The 20366-nt window shown below is 39.8% G+C and overlaps 1 protein-coding gene across 3 annotated transcripts in view; it reads left to right on the top strand.

Annotated features, from left to right (window-relative positions):
- The window catches only part of TTC28 (tetratricopeptide repeat domain 28), a 621084-nt gene that overhangs the window by 191810 nt on the left and 408908 nt on the right, over positions 1-20366 (top strand). The window contains exon 1 of one of the 3 annotated variants that reach the window (XM_032883287.1): positions 13127-14122. The exons of the other annotated variants lie outside the window; for them this stretch is intronic. Coding sequence (XP_032739178.1) covers positions 14096-14122 — 27 coding nt within the window. The 5' untranslated portion in view covers positions 13127-14095. Of the gene's footprint in view, positions 1-13126; positions 14123-20366 lie in introns of those variants that run through there. 3 annotated transcript variants of the gene reach the window in all.

Raw genomic sequence — 20366 nt, 5'->3', positions numbered from 1 at the left:
AGAATTATATATTAATTTCTTTGTGAATTGGAGAAAGCTGACCACATTTTTAAATAATAGTTTTATTACAATAGAATTCACCTACCATAAAATTTACCCTTTTAAAAAAGTGTACAATTCAGCGATTTTTTTTCATATATTCACAAAATTGTGCAGCCACTATCCATTTCCAGAACATTTTCATCTCACCTAAAAGAAACCCGGTATCCATTAGCAGCCACTCCTCATATCCCCACCGCCCCCCCTCACTCCTCAAACCCTAGCAGTCCTAATCTACTTTCTGTCTCTGTAGATTTTCCTGCTCTGGACATTTCACATAAATGTAATCATACAATCAAATGTAATCACACAAATGTGGTCACTCTCATTTTTTGCAGCAAAATATCTGAATCCAAAAACATCAGCAATCTTACCAAATCATATTTGAGCAAAGCTTTAGCTTTATTGCTAGGCTGTATTCCACATCTCAGGAAGTGGGTGACTCATGAAAGTGTGCATTCAATGGTGAATTCGTCAAACTAATAAAGGGAACATTTCAAGGAGATGCTCTTTTGTTTAGAATTATTGGTATTACAAGAGGGAGGAATGATTAGGAGAAATGTGACTAAGACAACCCTTTAAGGTATTAAATGAGAAAAGAAAATAATTAAAAATATTTGTACATTTTAGCTAAATCTTTACCCTTGTTTCAGTGGTTTTTTGCTATTCAATTTTTACCATTTACAATACAGAACAAACTCCAGCTGCTCACAGGAGGAGTTATCTTCCGCATTGTATTACATATGCAGACGACTGCTAGTTATTGTGCTCAGTGGTGTAATTGATAAGTTTTTGTAGTGATTGGATCTTCTGAATTCCTTACTATGCAGGTCAGTTAGTTGCTCTCTTACATTCAGAAAAACGGAAATTTCTTTAGGACCTTAATTCCTGTTGCTTAATTTGGTAATCAGAATGTCCACCGTCTGACCCATTCATATGCTTCTGAAATAAGAAGAAAAAGCCCTTTCCTGTTTTTATATGGGTGGCCAGATAGACAGCGCTTTTAAAAATTAGCATATGAATGTTTTGACTCCCTTACTTAAGACAGCCTGTCAATTTGGCAGCTCCGAGCCTGTTATTGCTGTGTCTTCTCTTTTTTCATTTTCATGTTTTGACAAATGAGATTGTACTTTTGACAAGTGATTTGTACTTCATCTAAGGATTTCAGGGTGTTTTTAATTTATTTATTAAACTATCTAAAGATCATTTTATCCATCCATTTTGGGTAATGTGAGATTTTCCCTCATACAAATGAAAATAGAAAGTGATAGTATTGAAATTCCTTCAATAAAAAAAAATTGGACAAATAAATGATTTTTCAGGATAATTATTTTCAGAAGCTTGTATTTCTCATAATTGAACATCTTTAGACTTAGGTCAGGTATAGTGCTGACTTCAGGGAAATGGCCCCTTTTTGAGCCTGAAATCCTTTTGGAACTGAGGGACTTTACAAGTATCCCTTGATAAATGAGTAAGTTCCATGCTGAAAATTTTTACTGCAAAGGAAATTATATGTGTTTTATCTTACCATATAACTGACATTAAATTGACTCATTTATTCAACAGTCATTTAATGAGGACCTAGCATGTGTTGGGAACTCTCCTAAGTATTGGACTTTTATAGTGGTGAACAATATAGATACCATTACATAGACATTATAATCTGTTGGGTGACACACAGATCAAATGAATAAATAATACAATTTCAAATTATAACATGTGGTTTGAAGAAAACAAAGTAATAGACTATATAGTAAATGTGGGGAGGGGAATTAATTTTGGTGAGGAGGCCTCCTTGAGGGCTTGCTATTTGAAAGGAGAATTGAATATTGAGAAGGAAATACCTATTCTGGAGGAAGAGAATTCCAGACAGATAGAATTGCAACCACCAAGGTCATGAAAGAAGCATAAGAAGGCAGGTCTGGCTGCGGCTCAGTAAAGGGAAGGTATGGAAGAGATGAGAGTGAAAGGTAGAAGCCAGATCATGTAGGGCCTTGTAGGCCACGGTAAAGGCTTTGTATCTTATTCTTTGTGCAAAGGGAGGCCTTAAGGGATCTTATTTTTATCTTATTTTATTTTAATTTATTTAAATAAATTAATTTGTTTTTGGTAGGCTCCACATCCAGCATGGAGCCCAGTGTGGGGCTTGAACTCACTCATGACTCTGGGACCAAGACCTGAGCTAAGATCAAGAGGGGGCATTTGGCCATCTGGGTGGCTCAGTTGGTTAAGCAACTGCCTTTGGCTTAGGTCATGATCCTGGAGTCCCAGGATCAAGTCCTGCATTGGGCTCCCTGCTCCATGGAGAGTCTGCTTCTCCCTCTGACCTTCTCCCCTCTCATGCTCTCTTCACTCTCTCTCTCTCAAATAAATAAATAGAATCTTAAAAAAGAATGGGACGTTTAACCATTTTTTTTCCTTTGTGGAAGGCGCCCCCCCTTTTAAGATATAAATTTAATTAATTTCTGCCCCCAAAGTGGGGCTCAAACTTAACACCCCAAGATCAAGAGTTGTATGCTCTGCTGACTGAGCCAGCCATCCACCCCCTTAAGTGGAAATGCATAATCTGATTTACATTGTAAAACGATCATTCTAGAGGCACCTGCGTGGCTCATTTGGTTAGGCACCTGCTTTTGGCTCAGGTCAAGATCCCAGGATCCTGGGATCGAGCCTTGTGTGGGGCTCTCCACTCAGCAGGAGTCTGCTTGTCCCTCTGTCCCTCCTGCTTGTGCATTCTCTTTCAAATAAATAAATAAAATCTTAAAAAAAAAAAAAGATCATTCAGGCTACACGGAGAGACTGAATCACAGGAAGCAAAGTGGAAGCTATTGTAGTAGTCCAGGTGATATTAATGGCATAAAGAAGACGTGGTAGAGGTGATGAGAAGTGGCAGAATTTGGATAAGAATTTGTAGATAGAAAGTTGAGGACTTGTTAGTTAGGTGTTGAGGACAAGGCAAGGAGAGGAATCAAGGTAACTGTAAAGTTTTTGGACTGAGCTCCTGGGTGAATAGAGATGCCATTAGTCGAGATAAAATACAAAGAAGGACCACATTCTTGGGGGAAAATCAAGAGTGATGTTTGGGCTATATATAAGTCTGAGATGTCTGTTGTACTTCTTAGTGGAAATGTCGAGTTGGCAGTCATTTCTACAAGTCTGGAGCTCAGTAAAGAGATAGGTATTTGAGGCATAAATACGGGTGCCATCAATTAAGAGATGGTATTTAGAGGCTTAGGAGTGGCTCACATCTCTGAGGGAGTAATTATAGGTAGACAAGAGGGCAGAAGACTGGGCCTTAAAATGTTCCACCTTATACATATTGGTTCATGTAAAAGAAAAATTTATGTTTCAATATAAACAAAATCAGATGTCTCTGTGCGAGTTAGCCAAGGTTCTTAGTTGCAAGAAACAGAAAGTAATTGCAACTGTGTAAATCAGAAGTTACCTGTAGCTTAACCATAAGGGTGCCACAGTAGTCCTGGGTGCCAGAGCTGGAACTGCCATTGATGGAGGCCATGATGAACTCCGCTGGCACTAATGACATGGTAACTGGATGTTGCTGTGGCTACTGCTGGAGTAAATTCTCTCTGACACTATTCTTTGTGTCACTATTCCTGTGTCACTTGCTTTACATTCAAAGCTCTGGTAAAGAATTGAACCTAGGTATGGGTCTTCATCCTAGCTATAGGGTGGTGGAGTAGAGTAATCATCTGACCTTTTTGGTTTCTGTCATGAAAGATATTTCCTACATTCATCAAGACTTAGCTAATGGAGAAGTACCTAGGTAGCTGAGTCAGTTAAGCGGCCGACTCTTGATTTCAGCTCTGGTCATGATCTCAGGGTCCTGGGATAGAGCCCTATGTCGGGCTCCCCACTGTCAGGCTTCCCACTCAGTGGGGAGTCTGCTTCAGGATTCTTTCCCTCCCTCTGCCCCTCTCCTTACTCTCTCTCTTTTTCTCTCTGAAATTTAAAAAAAAAAAAAAAAAAAAAAGACATAGCCAATGGGGAAATTCCCCTCAAACAGAATGGGAATACAGATATTGGACAGTTCAACAAACACCATAAAGAAGTGTCAGTTTTGTGAATGTAATTTATTTGGTTGCTTATAAATTCATAACTATAAAGTTAAACAGGTCATTAGAGGGCCTCCAAATGGACCTTAAGAATAATGTTTCTACTGACTTTCTTTTCTCATAGCCTATTTCCTGTTATAGGGTTGAAAAGAGATTCCTTTTCCCTATATATATATATTTAACCATAGCCAGATGAATATAGCCTCTTTTGGTTAAAACACACAAATAAGGGATGCCTGGGTGGCTCATTGGGTTAAAGCCTCTGCCTTCGGCTCAGGTCATGATCCCAGGGTCCTGGGATGGAGCCCCAAATCAGGCGCTCTGCTCAGCGGGGAGCCTGCTTCTCCCCCCCGCCCCACCTGCCTCTCTGCCTACTTGTGATCTCTGTCTGTCAATAATTAAATAAAATCTTTAAAAACACATACACACACACACAAATAAGAGTCCCAATTTCAAGCATCTTTTTTTTTTTTTTTTAAAAGAAGAACTTATATATACACACACACACACACACAATTACTATACTTAGAACTCAGGATTTCTTTTGGAAGGTTAATAAATCCAGAGGTGCATATTCTGGTCCAAATATCTGACCACTTAATTTACTTCAGAGAAATTCTATAAACTTTAGCTGAAGAAAACATATGCTAAAATTTCTCCTAGATTGTTAAATTATATAACAGCAAAATTACATATGCTCTGTGGCTATGGCTCCCTGATAGAAAGAAGTAATAAGATTATAGCCCCAAATAGTATAGTTCATTGATCATATTTATATGAGAAAATTTGTAACACAGTCATAGCATTCTTATGATAGAAGATTAATTGCTTGTGAAAGAGATAACAGTATTTCCAGGTTAGCATCTGTGTCCTTAAGTAAGTATCATTGGAAAACGAATGCTGAACTTTTTCATTGAGTGCTAGATTTTGTTGTCTTCCTTCAAAGAGTATTGAACTTTGTTCTGGCAGCTAGTTAAGTCACTTGTAGATTAAATATGCTTCTTTCAAGGTTTGTTTTTAAGATAATTAAATTACTTGTAGATTAAATATGCTTCTTTCAGAGTTTATTTCTAAGCATTGTTAAGGTGAATTTTAGAGTATACAGTTGACCCTTGAACAGGGCAGGTGTTGGGGTGTCGACTTCTCCCTCTGAACAATTGAAAATGCACACAAAAGTTTTGACTCCCCAAAAAACCTATCTAATAGCCTAATTGACCAGAAACAATACTGATAACATAAATAGTTGATTAACACGTATTTTGTATATGTATTATATACTGTACTCATAATTAAACTAAAGAAAAGGAGATGTTAAGAAAATCATAAGGGAAAGTAAGTTTAGAGTACTGTACTGTATTTATTGAAAAAAAATCTGTGTGTCAGTAAACACATGCAATTGAAATCTGTTCAGATCCAGGGCCAAATATACTTTAGGCTAGTTTACCCGTTCTGTAAAGACATGACTCTTCTGAGATCTTTACTGAATGTCCTGGGTGTTCCCTCCACTCTGGCTGGTTGGAACTTAAAAATCTTGCTGTCCTGGTGAACTCTGGCAGTCTTCAGCTATGGCTTCCCTTTGCCTCACCTGGTGGAGTTTCATCCTCCACTGGGCAACTTTGTACTCAGGCACAACTCAAGAAGTTCCCTGTGAGGTTCAAGAATACCTCGTCTTTGTAGCCCCCTTAGAAATCAGTTTCTCTATTTTCCTACCATAATGTTCCAGCTATTTTGTCCTCAAATTCTGATCTCCTCAACTCAGCAAGACCATTGTGTTCTGCTCGGGATCCCCATCCTGCTCTGTGGTCCAGAAAGTGCCTATAGGCAGAAAGCCAGGGTGATCTGATCATAGGGTTTACCTCATTTGTTCTGCTTCTCTCTGTTTCATAGTACTGCTGTCTGCCGTATGAAACAGGGTGAAGACAGTATTTTTCCTATATTTTGTCCAATATTCTACTTAAATCAGGGGAGTAAAGCTGGTCCCAGTTGCTCTGTCGTGAACAGAAGTAGAAGTCCCATTAGAAAAATGAGTGTACCATTGAAACACGTGAGGATCAGTTCCTGGCAGTTTGTTGGCCTTAAAATAAAACCAGGACAAAATCCATGGTATGATGAAGAAAGAAAAAAAAAAAAATCAGATTAGCACAGTAAAACAACAACAACACTAAACATATAGCATTATGTATGGGATCTATTATGTGTATAATTATATATTTTAACTATATATAATTTAGTCCTCACAATAGCTGTGTTTAGGTAGGGGCTATTATCATCTCCATTTTATGGAGTTAAAGATTAAGGTATAGAAAAAGAGTAATCCAGGTCATACAGCCAGTGTATGGTGGGTCTGAGGTTTGAGTCAGGCAGTATGGGCCACATAAACATTACTGCCTCACATCTTCCACCCATCTCAACTGGGCGGTAAATTTTGTTGTATTTAGGACTATAGCATTGCTCCAGTTTCAGTTCCATGTCTCTCTCTCTCTATCTTCTTGCTCCAAACTCTATCTTTTTTTTTTTTTCCACTGAAAGCTTTTTAATATCATCATTATGGGAATGAGCCCCAAATCTATAGCTATAGCTACAGATACAGATCCTTAGTTCCAGACCATACCTCCACCTACCCACTCCATATTCCTCTGTATCTCTATTCTGTGTCTCTTTTCCTTTTTTTTTTTTTTTAAGATTTTATTTATTTATTTGACAGACAAAGATCACAAGTAGGCAGAGAGGCAGGCAGAGAGAGAGGGGAAGCAGACTCCCCGCTGAGCAGAGAGCCTGATGTGGGGCTTGATCCTAGGACCCTGAGATCATGACCTGACTGAAGGCAGGGGCTTAACCCACTGAGCCACCCAGGCACGCCTCTGTGTCTCTTTTCTTAAAAGACGATGAAACATTTTGAGATCCTACTCTTTCTGTCCCTTTCATGTAACAGGTCTTAGGATCTGTTTGACTTAGGAAGTGTCTCTTAAGAAGGCCCCTTTTCTGTTTCTGCTGCTCTAAATCAAGGCCTCTTCTCTCCTATTGAGCTGTTGCAACAGAAACTTATTTGGCCTTCCTGTCTTTATTGTTCTCCCATTCTTTCTGTTGCTCACAGTACTTCCAGAGTTAGCATAAAAATCTAATGTGTTTGCCAATACTTTGATTAAAACCCTGTGCCGCTCATCATTATGATTGAAGTCAGAAGTTAAGAACAAGGCTTTAAAATTGGAGTTAAATTTCCTTTTGACCACTTTCTGGCCATGATAATTTGAGAATTTACTTCACCCTTAGGCTTAATTTCCTCTTCTGTAAAATGGGCATGCTAATAGTTCCTCCCCATGAGGGTGTTAGGAAGAATCAATGAAATAAAATATATAAAATACTTTAACGGACTCAATAAATGATAGGAATTATTGTTAAGATAATATCATTGTAAGATAATATCATTGACAGTCTTCTAATCTTAACTCCATCACACCTTGCTCCGCATTAGGTCTCAGATCTATTGGATGACTTACTAATGTGACCCAAATTTCATACTTCCATGTTTTGACTCATGCTCTGTTTCTTCAATCTGAAACACTCTTCCCCAAACCCTTTCTCTGCTTGTTGAAAGGATACTGTGCCACGTCTCCTGTAAACCTTTCTCATTTACCGCAGTCAGAATTAATTGCTCATTAGGGCTTCCATAGTCTTAATGAGAGAATATACCATTAGTTAGTCCATTCTTTTAGCACCTACCTTGCACTAAGAGCTTGGGCTCTGAAGACTCAGACAAATAGTAAGATCAGTAAATGTTAGTTAGTTGCTATCATTGTTGTTATTTATTTTTTTTTAAAGATTTTATTTATTTATTTGGTAGAGATTACAAGTAGTCAGAGAGGCAGGCAGAGAGAGAGAGATTGGAAGCAGGCTCCCCGCTGAGCAGAGAGCCCGAAGCGGGGCTCGATCCCAGGACCCTGAGATCATGACCTGAGCCGAAGGCAGAGGCCTCAACCCACTGAGCCACCCAGGCGCCCCTTGTTGTTATTTTTATTAGTTGTCTACCTGTCTTCTTCTTCAGCCTCCTCCAGACTGCTGTCTCCTCAAGGGCAAAAATCATGTGATGCTTTTTTATCTTCTTCCACACTGTCTAGTACAGTCCCTTGTATATAATGAGTTCGTGAGTCAATGTGTTTTGGATTTAAAGGGTGGGGCTTTTTTCCCTGACACTGCCTGATAGTGGAAAGAAGTGAGTTGGTTAAGGTTAGGGGGATCCTTTCTGGATGTTATAGAACAGTTTCCCTCCTGAGAATAGGACCATGGTCCTGCATCAGCTTGGCTGTTGCGGCAGAATTCTTACTATAACAAGTTATAGTAGTTTTCTTTCTTTTGCAAAGCAAGGCCTTCATATTCTGAAAGCAACCAATTGTGTGAAATATCACTAATGAGGCAAAAAATTTTTTTATCTCAAATATCCTTCTACTTTTGTCCGTTTATTTCCTAACACCTCTTTAAATACTTGATACTTGAAAATAATTTGGTCTTTAGGAAAATTAATATATTTTCCAAATACTGTTTCACATTGAGTTGAATATTCTACTTATAAACACAGTAAATGTAAATAAGTATGAGGCTAGCTTTTTCAGGCATTTACCCTGTGATCAAAGACAGACATATCATTCCTAAAGAAATCTTAAGAAAATTTACAACAACGAAAAAAGCTATGTTTTCTTTATTCATTTCCTCTTTCTTGCTTTTGTTCAGATTTGAATAGGCAAGTAGTTATTGAGGAAAATACTATTTTAATAAACTGTTTTACAATATCTGCTTGTAGAGAAGTGATTTGTGAAGTGCTCTGTTAAAAAATAAAGCAATTGTGAAAATGCCTTTTAGTAGCTGTGGATCTGAGAAACTGTGTTCTTGCTGTTTGATACTGGATCTTTTTGAAATAGCAAGCTGAATTATGACATTTTGAACTGTGTTAGCTTGGTAATTTTATATAAATAATTACTAATGGAGAAAGTATATTGTATAATAGTAATTCTATAAATATTTCAGATATAATTACTGATTCAATTTGGATTGAGCAAAATAAAGACATAAAATAAGTAAGGTGATTTAAGATAGTACTGGTATTTAATGGTCCTCCTTTGAGTGATACCTATTGGATGAAACCTGAAATACTCACCAGACAGCAGGGGAAGAAATGCCATACGAATAAGTGAGCCAAAGGAAATACACTTAAATGACTGAAAATGAGTTTAAAATCTCTGATCACTTCAAAGTTTTCGATTGAATCTGTCTTTCCATAGAAACACAAATATAGGGGTACCTGGGTGACTCGGTTCGACATCTGCCTTCAGCTTGGGTCATGATCTCAGGGTCCTGGGATTCCTCTGTGGGGCTCTCTGCTCACAGGGGAGCCTGCTTCTTCCTCTCCCTCAGCCTCCCCTCCCCCAACTAGAGCACTTCCACACTGTCTTTCAAATAAATGAATAAAATCTTAAAAAAAAAAAATCAAAAAGGAAAAAATATATTTTCTCTGTCTTCTTTCCTAATACAGCTCACTGTTCTCAGACCCCTGCTCTCCCCTAGTTTGAAGAACTTTGTCTTTTATAAAGTCCAGCATGGTCTGGATATGGGAGAATTACTCTTCAGTCCATAGACCATGGATGGTGGTATGCATATGGATTCACAGATCCCTTCAGAAACCACCCTCCCCCCGCAGATTAGAAACCATGTAGGTCCCTTAATTTACATATGGGAAAGTGAGGCCTTGAGTGGCTTAAGTCAGCAGTCACAAATTATGCCATGCAGATGGAATTTAGACCTACAGGCATGTTTTGTTTGGCCTGTTAGGATGCTTTAAAATTTTCGAGCAAACAGTTAAATACAGGAGATTTTTAGCTTCTCATGAAAATTTAGAGTTTCTGGCAGTGTTAGACTGATACTCCTGTATGACATCAATTGAGAAAAGTTATGTCTCAGCTACCTCTTTTACATTACTCATGTATCTTCAGCTTTACAATACTCACAGTTCCATTGTGTCTTATCCCTGTGTGTCACTTACTCATGTCACTTGCCCTGCCTTTCTGAAAATTTTTGTTATATCAGTAAATCAGAGACAGAGTAGAAAATAGAAACTTTTCTCTTTACCCCTAGCAATTTCTGCTTTCATCGCCCAGTCATTGATTTATAAGCCTTGGGCTCTACCCCTTTCATTGCCATTGACTTGCTGTGTGGCATTGAGCAAGTTACTTAACCCCTCGGAAGTTTAGCTTTGATAGCTGTCAAATGGTCCTTGTAAGGATATTAATAGTTTACATAGTTTAAAAAAATCTAAAGGTTTATATAAAAAATAGCCTTATAATATTAATATTATAAAGTTAATATTTTATTACATATCATAGTGCTTAAAAGTGCTGCTTCACCCAAAAAATGAAAAAAAAAACCCACTAATTCAGAGGGATACATGCACCCCTGTGTTTGTATAGCAGCATTATTTACAGTAGCCAAATTTTGGAAGCAGTCCAAGTGTCCATGGATAGATGAATAGATCGAGATGTGGTATATATCTATCTAGCTATAATGGAATATTACTTAGCCATAAAAAAGAATGAAATCTTGCCATTTGCAACAACATGGATAGAGCTAGAGACTATAATGCTAAGTGAAATAAGTCAGAGTAAGACAAATACCATATGATTTCATTCATGTGTGGAATTTAAATAACAAAGCAAATGAACAAAGGAAAAAAAGAAGAGAGAGAGACAAGCTAAGAAACGGACTCTTAACTGTAGAGAACAAACTGAGGGTTACCAGAGGGGAGGTGGGTAGGGGGGATGGGTGAAATTGGCATGGGGATTAAGGAGGGCACTTGTCGTGATGACCACCAACTGACGTGTATGGAAGTGCTGAATCTCCATATTGTTCACCCGAAATGAATATAACACTGTATGTTACCTACATTAGAATTAAAATTAAAAAAAATGAAACTAGGTGACTGGGAAATTAATAGTAATGTCCAATACACAATTTACATACATGTATTACAATGTAAAAAATAAAAAAAATGCTGCTTCAGTTATGCCCTTTGCCTACTATGAACACCTTCAGTGCCCTGCATTCTATAGGATATAGTCCAAATTTCTCTGCCTTATAATGTTCCCTACCATTTAGTTGCGACAGACCTTGCTGAAGTACCTTTTACTTTTATGGAATGAAATTGACTTTGACTCTTTCACCATTCATCCCCTCACTGTTTACGGTGATTTCTCCTCACTTTGGGAACACCTACTGACTATGTAACTCCTTTGTTGCTTAACTGACTAAGGCAATGCCTGCTTGTCTTTTTATAGGTAGATTTTCTGTTTTGTCCTAGCTTCTTTGTAATTTCTTGTAGCCTAGGGACTTCTTAGAACTTTCTGTCCTAAATGTTACCTTGTACCTAGCTAGCACTTAATACATGTTTGTTTGGTGATGCCCTGGCCTCAGATGTCAGCAGCAGGAATTTTAAAGTGATGTCTAAGAAAGAAGTGATAGAACATGGTGATAGAGGAATGATAGAGGAATTCCTTAACATAAGGAATGATGTGAAGGTTTTTTATCCTGGAAAAACGACCGAGCTATGGACAGATAAAGGAAAGTTGAGAAGAGAAACTGATTTTGGGGTAGATTGCTGAATTTGGTTTCCAATTTACTGAACTTTCCATGCTAGTAGGATATCCAGGTTAAGCTGTGTGGAATCATTTGGATATGTCAGAACATACAGAGTGCTGGTGTTATTTACTGGTATTATTTGACTGCTGACTACTGTATATAATTTCAAGAGCAGGGACAGCCTCTTACTCATATTTCTAGTGCCTGGAACAATGGCTGGCAAATAATAGGTGGTTAAGCTATAGGCACTTCGTAGTTTCACTGGAATGAAAGGTAGCTATGACGCACATCATGAAAGGGTCATAGGCTCTGGGGTCATGATATTGTGGGTCTGAATACCAGCCTTACCACCTTCCATGTGTTGTGGTCTTGCTTGAGCACCTGACCCCTCTGAATCTCAGCATCCTCATCTGGCACATGAAACAGTAAGACCTTCCTTGCAGGGCTTGAGATAATGAATGTAGGCATAGGTCCTGCCAGACAGTAGTGGTTTATGAAATAGTACCTATTCATTCAGCTCTAATTGTTAATATTATTACCATAAAAAAGACAGTGCTTTCACCATTGGATTTCAGACACTTTGGCTTGGAAAAGATCTCAAAAGTAATGTTTCAGGTAACTGTTTTAGGTATTTTAATAACATTTGTAATCAGGTATAGTTAGTGTTCAATCTGCATATAATGACCCACATCAGCCAATCCTGTCAATGCAGTTAGAACTTGCAGAGTAATAAGTTAAACATTGTTGGAGTCTGGACTCATAGTACATCAGTTACTTATTATTAGGTACATTAGTATTCTGGTAGCTTACACCACCCATTATATTCCCATCTATCAAAATAGCCTTGTGGTGGGATAGGTGGGATAGGAGTTGATAAACAAATAATAGTTGGATGACAAATAATAGTGGAATTACATAGTATCTCATGTTTGGAGAAGTATCTCCTTAAATAAGATGGAATCATTTTACAGAAGATGAATGAAACAATCTCCATAGCAGTAGTTTATAATAATAAAATTAGTGCTAGATTTAGAGAAGCAGAGTTTATTCTTGATTAATTTTTCAAAAATCTTTTAAGATACCTGAAATCTTTTGTCTTCAGATCACACATTGAGATTTTGTAGGCTTTTGGTCTGGAGTCCTTTTTTTTTTTTTTTTAAAGATTTTATTTATTTATTTGACAGAGAGAAAGAGATCACAAGTAGGCAGAGAGGCAGGCAGAGAGAGATGGGGGGAGCAGGCTCCCTGCTGAGCAGGGAGCCCGATGTGGGCTCGATCCCTGGACTCTGGGATCATGACCTGAGCTGAAGGCAGAGGCTTAACCCACTGAGCCACCCAGGCACCCCATGGAGTCCCTTTCAATTCCTTTTTTCTCTTCATGTGATGCACAAATTCAAATACATCTTTTGAAATGGTTTCCTGATTTTGTAGGTCTCTCCTGGTTCTGATTCCTTAGGAGCTGTTAGGTGCCTCTCAAACTGTATGCTTACTTTTTGCTTTGGAGCAAATGTCGTGGCACTAAGACCCAGAAACCGTTTGCTCTGTGTGGCTGGAGCTGGGCAGGCGGTGCTCACACTGAAGGGAAGGAAGTCATTAGTGCAGACTGAGCTGTGGAGTTGGGTTCTTGCAGGATTTCCTTCCAGCCTTTCCCCACTAAGGTTCTTGGGAATTAAAAAAAAAAAAAATCTAAACACACAAACCAAGTTTTCCTATTTACAGTGTTCAGGGAAGGTAGGCATTTCGGGAAGGGCAGATCCTTCCCCCAAGTTAGCCAAGAAGGAAGAAAAAAAAAAAAAAAACAGCGTAAAGAAGCTCTGATTACAGATCTTTGGAATTTTCTTTGCTAAATTTTACAAACGAGAAATACACCCAGAATTTTGGGAATTGCTCCAGGCTGCGCGTGAGGGTTTGATTGCTTGTCTAATCTTTTTTTGAGAAGAGGAGAATTCGCCAAAAGGGGTTTGGATGGCAGGAGCCCGGCTCGGTTTCTGCATCAGCTCTCGTCCTGAGTCTCTTCTCTGAGGGAGGGTCTCTGCAGCCGGCTTGGAGACCCCCTGCCGCAGGCTCCTTTTGCAGGCGCTGGCTGGGTGGGGGGGCGGGAAAATGCCCCGCTCTCGCTGGAGTACGCTGGTTGCTGCTGGGACTTCCTAGCCCGGTGGGAAGTGTGTTCGTGGTGTGGGGATACTTTTCATTGAACTGAAGGCGAAAAGACTGGACTCTCCTGGGCATTTTCCCTTCGCAGTGAATATGGGAAAGAATTAGGGGGTGGGAGGGAGGCAGCATGACTTGCAGTCGCTGCTGCCCTGCATCTGCCCCCAGCCCCCAGCCAGCATCTTGATGTTCCACGTATCGGCTGTACAAATATGATGAAATGGCAGCCCCGGAAGAAGGTAAGTGTCCTGGAGTGGGGACGGGGCCCTGATGCCCAGCACAGGGAAGGGTGACTGGGGGCGGTTGCCCTCGGGTCCCTCCATCCCTTCCGTAGTTCTCTGGGCTGGCCGGACAAGCAGCTCTGTCCCTTTAGGGACTTGGCGCCAGTCCCTCAGGGACGAGTTACCAAGTCAAGTCTGCGTCCACTGTCCTCTTAAGTTTTTCCTTCTTCGTATGCCTGGACTCTCAAGGGTGACAGCTCAGGAACACCCGTGTGCTTTAGAAGCCCCAGGAAGCCAGAGACACGGTTAGCTTTGCAGGACCCAGCCAAGTGCTGCCAGAGTCCAAGGACTCGGTGGCGCCCTGTCTCTGGGGGGGCCATTTGGGGTTGCACCCCAACACATTCCAGTGTCCCTGCAGGTGGGTGTTGTAGCACCTACTTCCCCAAGGGGTTAATAGGTTGCGAGCCGCTGGCAGCTGCTTCCCAAGGGCCCCGCTGGGGGGCGAGCATCCCCAGCACAACCGCCCAGCAGCTCGTTCCCGGGCAGCCCGGCCGCGGGGCCTCCAGCCCCAGCGCCTGGGGCCGAGCGGGGCCTTCTGCCTGCGGGGCTCCCGGGCTGCCGCGTGGGCCGGCGCGACTGCGTGCGCCGGCCATTGTGCACGGGTGTGTGTCTGTGCGTGTCAGCGTGCACGGGCGTGTGTGCATCGATCGTGGGGAAGAGGGGGAGGAGGCACTTTGCTTTTTGTGAGATTATTTCCTAATATGGCTCCTTTGTTGAGAACTCAAGAAAAAAAAAATCCAGTGGTTCTATCAAAATAAATTGCTATTGGTCCCAGAAATAACGTTTCTAAATGTGGGACTGGTCCCTACCCCAGGACGCTCAGGGAGAAAGACAGCTTTCTTCAAGTTGTTGGCGGCTGAAGGTTTGGCTAGGGCTCCCTTTTGCTAACTTGTCTGACTGGCGCTGCTAGGTGAACCCAGTGGTTCACTGCAGAGCAGGACTCTCCCTCCCAACCCCCCTTCAAATACCTCATTTGGCTATGGTTTTTATTGACATTCTTCTGAAGGAAAACACAGCGAACTGAATGTGCTATGCCCCTCCCCAGCTTTGACCTGTCTCCGTTAGCAGCTGCCTGGTGTTTTACTTGAACTAGCTAAACTGACTCTTTCTTTGTGGCATATGTGATACCGTGTTTTACATCAGAGTTGAAATAGGAATCGTGTGTGAAATGATTCTCAGATATTGTGCATTTGCTCTATTGCTAGAGAATCTAACAACCTTTCTTTAGTATAGCCTAAATTGAAAGGTTTTCTTTGATATCTAATTAATACAGTTTTGATCTCTGACACTAAGTCATTTCTTACCTCATCCTGAAGTCCGAATCTCTTTTATATTTGTTCTCATCATAGAGCTTCTTTCAGTGAGATTGGTTTGATTTGCTTTAGTTAAGAGATCCCCCCCTCTAATCCCCAACAAAAATTAGAGTCACATTAAGGAAAACCATAGAAGGAACTGTATAATTAAGCAATTTAAATAGATACTGTGTATTCCTAAAGTGCTCCCCCTCTTTCTTCTAGGTTTGTAAATTGCATATTTATGGGTACTTTTAAGATGTCTGCAAACTATACATTCATAAATGTCTGTTTTTTCTATTTTACCCAATATGCAGTAACTCATATAGTTATGTCTGTGGAAACCCCTCTGGGTACTGGTATTGCTTGAACCACGGAAGTATTATTCTTGGCAGTCAGGTGGATTTCTGGACTCTGGAAGATTCTGTTTCAAGTGTTAGGATTCACTCTGCAGTATTTACTCACTCTGTGATGCTTAAATTGCTATACCAGAAGGTTGTGTTTATTCACTGTATTCATAATCCCAAACTGTCATGTTATAAAGATCCAGATATAATTCTTCATAGTTTGTGGGAGATTAAAAAATAAGCTGAGCCATCAAATACTGTATGATTATTTGGTGGTGGCTTGAGAACAATTCTTGCTTCTTCTACATTGGAAATGGAAGCTTCCTTGGATGATACTCAGTGTTCAAAACCGGTAGGGCAACAGTAAGTCTTTACAAAGATTGGGTTTATTCTCTTATTCTTGAGAGAATACGCTCATGATCGGATCATTGCCATGGTTTCTGGCTGGGTCTGCTAACACATTTGTAGTGGAACAGTCACATGCCATGTGTTTTGCCAAATTGTTTCATAAAAAGCATTTACACTACAGATGAAAAGTGATGCTGCATTGATGGGATTTTAACAAAGCTAGGAAGAACATCTATAGAATGCTGGCTGCCCCAGATAGCATTTGCCTGTAGCTGGGCTTTATGACTAGGATTGCTTGGTAACTTGCTGTCACGGGGTCCTGTCAGCCACCAGTGCTGGCTTTTATAAAATCTGGGCTAACTATAAGAGAATGACCATAGGTTCTAGGTTTCTTTGTTTCCGAGCATGCAGCTGGGGTACAGCTTCTTAATCCTCTTTGCTTACTTGCTGAGTTAAACTAAATACTAAAATTCAAGGTGTGCACTCTGAAGTATTCAGTCAGGGTCCCCTAACTTTTCGCAAAGAAACCACCACAACATGATTAATCACTTTCCACCTCAGAATTAGTGAGGAGTTTAGGACCCAGTCTTCCCAATCCTCCCACCAAGAGCCCTGTAATTGCCCTAGAAGGTAAGATTGTGTGCAGTCGCATCATGGTAAGAATGGCATTTAATGTCATGCATTGTTAAAGCTACCATTTTTAAAGCACCTGTGCTGTGCTAGTGGGCATCTCTACTTGTTCTGTATACATTCATTTAACTCATATCCAGGGAGGTGTTACAGTTGCATTTTATAGATAAGGAAACAGGTTTAGAGAGGTGATGTGACTTACCCAGAGTCACACAGCGGGGCAGGGTCAGAGCTAGGTTTGGACCAGCCCTTGTTTACTTCAAGATGCGTGTTTTTCACCATTGTACTTGGGAATTTATCCAAGAAAGGTAAAGCCTGACCGCTGAGGCGATCTCAAAATATAAGGTTTGCCATAGCTTTGCTCCCGCATTTCTGGATACTGGCACCAAGATTTTCTTCTTTCCTCTCCTTCTTGAAGAAACATGATCATTTTATCTATCTTTAAATTCTTGGAGCATTTAGAATCTATGTTCTTTTAGGCTGTCTTTTGAGTTGTTAGCAACCTTTAAAAAAAAATCTCTTTATATATGTATCTACTCTCTCAGTTATACTTCAGGCTCCTTGAGTTCAGCAACCATATTTCATGTTTTTTGTTTTGTTTTGTTTTGTTTTGTTTTTTGTTTTTTTGGTGCCAAGGATAATATAGTTGCTCAGTAAGTTTTTTTTAGAAGAGAGAAAGAGGGAATCTTAAGCAGGCTCCACGGCCAGCAGGAAGCCCTATATGGGGCTTGATCTCAGAACCCTGAGATCATGACCTGAGCCAAAATCAAGAGTTGGACCCTCAACTGACTCAGCCACCCAAGCACCACTCTCAATCAATATTTGGTGTAAAAGTAAATAAGAACTATTACTTTGTAAAACTTGTATTTTTAGACTTTCTTATTCTAAGAAGTAGTCAGAAGTTTAAATGTAAAGAAATTGAAAAATTTCAGTTGACTCATAGATATTATACTGTGGTGGATTATTAAAGAGCTCCAGATTATATTGGCACTGAATTCTCTCTGGTCTTTTGTGGAGAATATTAGGAAGGGGACAGTCCTACTTTCCGCAAGATGTCTATGGCAGTCATTGTTAAGGCACACTACCAGAATCCATGGACCAGACTCCTGATTCAGGGTCACTATCCTTTTATTAATGTAACCTTATTGGCCTGGCAAAATATACTTTTCCCCGTTTACACATTAAGAAGCTATCATGTAGCACATTATTTTTATCTTGTCTTGCAGAAATGATAGTAATTAAAATGCTCATCTCATAGAAACATGTTTGTTTACAATTCTGAAGTCTGCTCTTTAAAATCCAAGGATTAGTATCAGATAACATTGTGTAAATAAGACTGCAGTCAAAACCTGAGGAAAGCTGCTGCTGATGGGATTTTTTTCATTGCTTATCTAATGTTATTTTACTGTTCACACATAATAAAAGATCATTAATAGGAATATGCCACATATGCTACATTAATTATGTCATTTGAGAATCATATGATGTATTTATCTTGTTATACTTGTCACATTAATATAATGTGAATCTGGCTTCTTAAGTGACTTCTCTGATGGAGCTTCCTTTAAAGAACTTGTTTGGAAGATCACTTGTAAGGTTTCCATCCTGTAAATTTGTGTCTTGAAATAGCTTATCACTTTTAAAAAAGAATGTTAAAAAAAAAAAAGAGTGTATTTCAAATCCCTATACTTTCTCTATGGCACAGTATTTTGTTTCTGGATTAGAAAGCTAAGTCTAAATTTTAACTTCACTAAATTATGTACTTATCTGCCTGAATGCTATACTATGCTAGTTATTATGATACTATTAATTTTGAAACACAGCTTCTATAATAGTATAAAATTAGACGAAAAAATTATCAGACATTGTGGGCAAAAGTAATTATAAAGAGGAGTCTCACAAATTTCTTGATAAAGGTCTTTCTGCAAATCCGTTCTCTATACTATTCCCAGACCAGTGCAACCTAGAGACCCAGGTTTTAGTTTTGGCACTTCCCATGCCTTGTGTCCTTGGGCATGTCATTTAATCTTTCATATCTGACTCCCCACTGGTACAGGTTAGCACCTCATTATCACTTGCTGGATCTATTGCAAATGGCATCCTAATGATTTTCCTTTTTCTGGCCTCTTTTTCCCCCTCTGGTTTTTCCTTCTTACTCCTTTTAGAGTAATTGTTAACCCCCCCCCCAATCTGTTCACATTATTCACCTCCTTAAAACCCTGCTGTGTCTCTCCGTTGTCTCACAGAGGTCTTCAAAGTAGGTAAGCACACCTTGGGTTAGGGCCTGTGCAAGAAAATGACTGGGATATGGGGAAAATACGAGAACGTCTATTTTAATGTATTTTTTAATTTTAAAGAATAAGAAGTAAATTAAGTTTTACTGATCTTTCAGTATGGCTTGCTGCTCATGCCCTCATTTGTTCACAGGCCAACAGGGATTCGCAGTGGTGCCCACTCATTGTTCATGTCAATCATTTGTTCACCTTCAGTGTGCTGTGGGGTACTCTAGTTTCCATCATAAAAGATCTTGCCTTAGGTGGTTGGTTTTTTTAGAAGAAGAAAAAAGAAAAATGTGGTGTAGATTGTATAGTGATGAAGAGATGGGCTCTGCAGCTAGACTGCCTGGGTTTGAATTCTAGCTCAGCTGGCTTAGTAACTGTATAGCCATTACTTACCCTCTCTGTGCTTCTCATGTCCGCTCTACTGAAATGTGAATGGCACCTAGCTCTTCATGTGACTTAGAGGATACAATGTAAATGTGTACAAGGAGTGCCTCACACATAAAATGTGCTTACCAGGTTTTTCCTGTGAGTATGACTGTATCCTACAGTGAAGCTGGCCGTGGCTCACCAGGCGCCTGTGCTTTTGCATTTACTCTTTCCTTGGCCTAGAGTACCTTTTCCTTGTCCTGTCCTTAACTTGCCTTCCTTTTGCCACTGGTCCTACCCTTAAGAGCTAACTCAGTCTTCTTCTTCTTAGTGAATCCTTCTATAATTGCTGGGCATAATTGGCTGCACCCTCCTTTGACCATACTTGTATGGGCTATAGTCATAGCCCTGTACTATAACTGTCAGTGTGTCTGACTCTACCAGTATAAGGTTTCAAAGGCATAGGCACAGAGTAGGAATTGAATGAGTGAATCTTTGAAAAAATGTAATGAGTTTATTGGACAAGATGTCAATGATCTTCTTCTTTTTTTTAAGATATTAAATTTTTTTTTTTTTTTTTTTTTTTTGACACAGAGAGAGAGATCACAAATAGGCGGAGAGGCAGGCAGAGAGAGAGGGGGAAGCAGGCTCCCTGCTGAGCAGAGACTCTGATGCTGGGCTTGATCCCAGGACCCTGAGACCATGACCTGAACCGAAGGCAGAGGCTTAACGCACTGAGCCACCCAGGCGCCCCTGGTCAATGATCTTCAACCAGTTGGCAAGATTCTTCGACTTGCCAGTTACTGGAGATGCCTAACTTGCAAGTTTATCTCTACCCATTTCTCACCGTCTTAGAACACCATATGGACTATGAGTGAGGGTGATTTATTAAAGGGGTATTCTTAACTGTGCACCTATTAAAAATAAAGTCCAAGTG

The sequence above is a fragment of the Lontra canadensis genome, unplaced genomic scaffold (genome assembly GCF_010015895.1).
Source record: "Lontra canadensis isolate GAN:19392208 unplaced genomic scaffold, GSC_riverotter_1.0 scaffold87, whole genome shotgun sequence".
Lineage (NCBI taxonomy): Eukaryota > Metazoa > Chordata > Mammalia > Carnivora > Mustelidae > Lontra > Lontra canadensis.
This window is presented reverse-complemented; position numbering and strand designations above follow the sequence as displayed.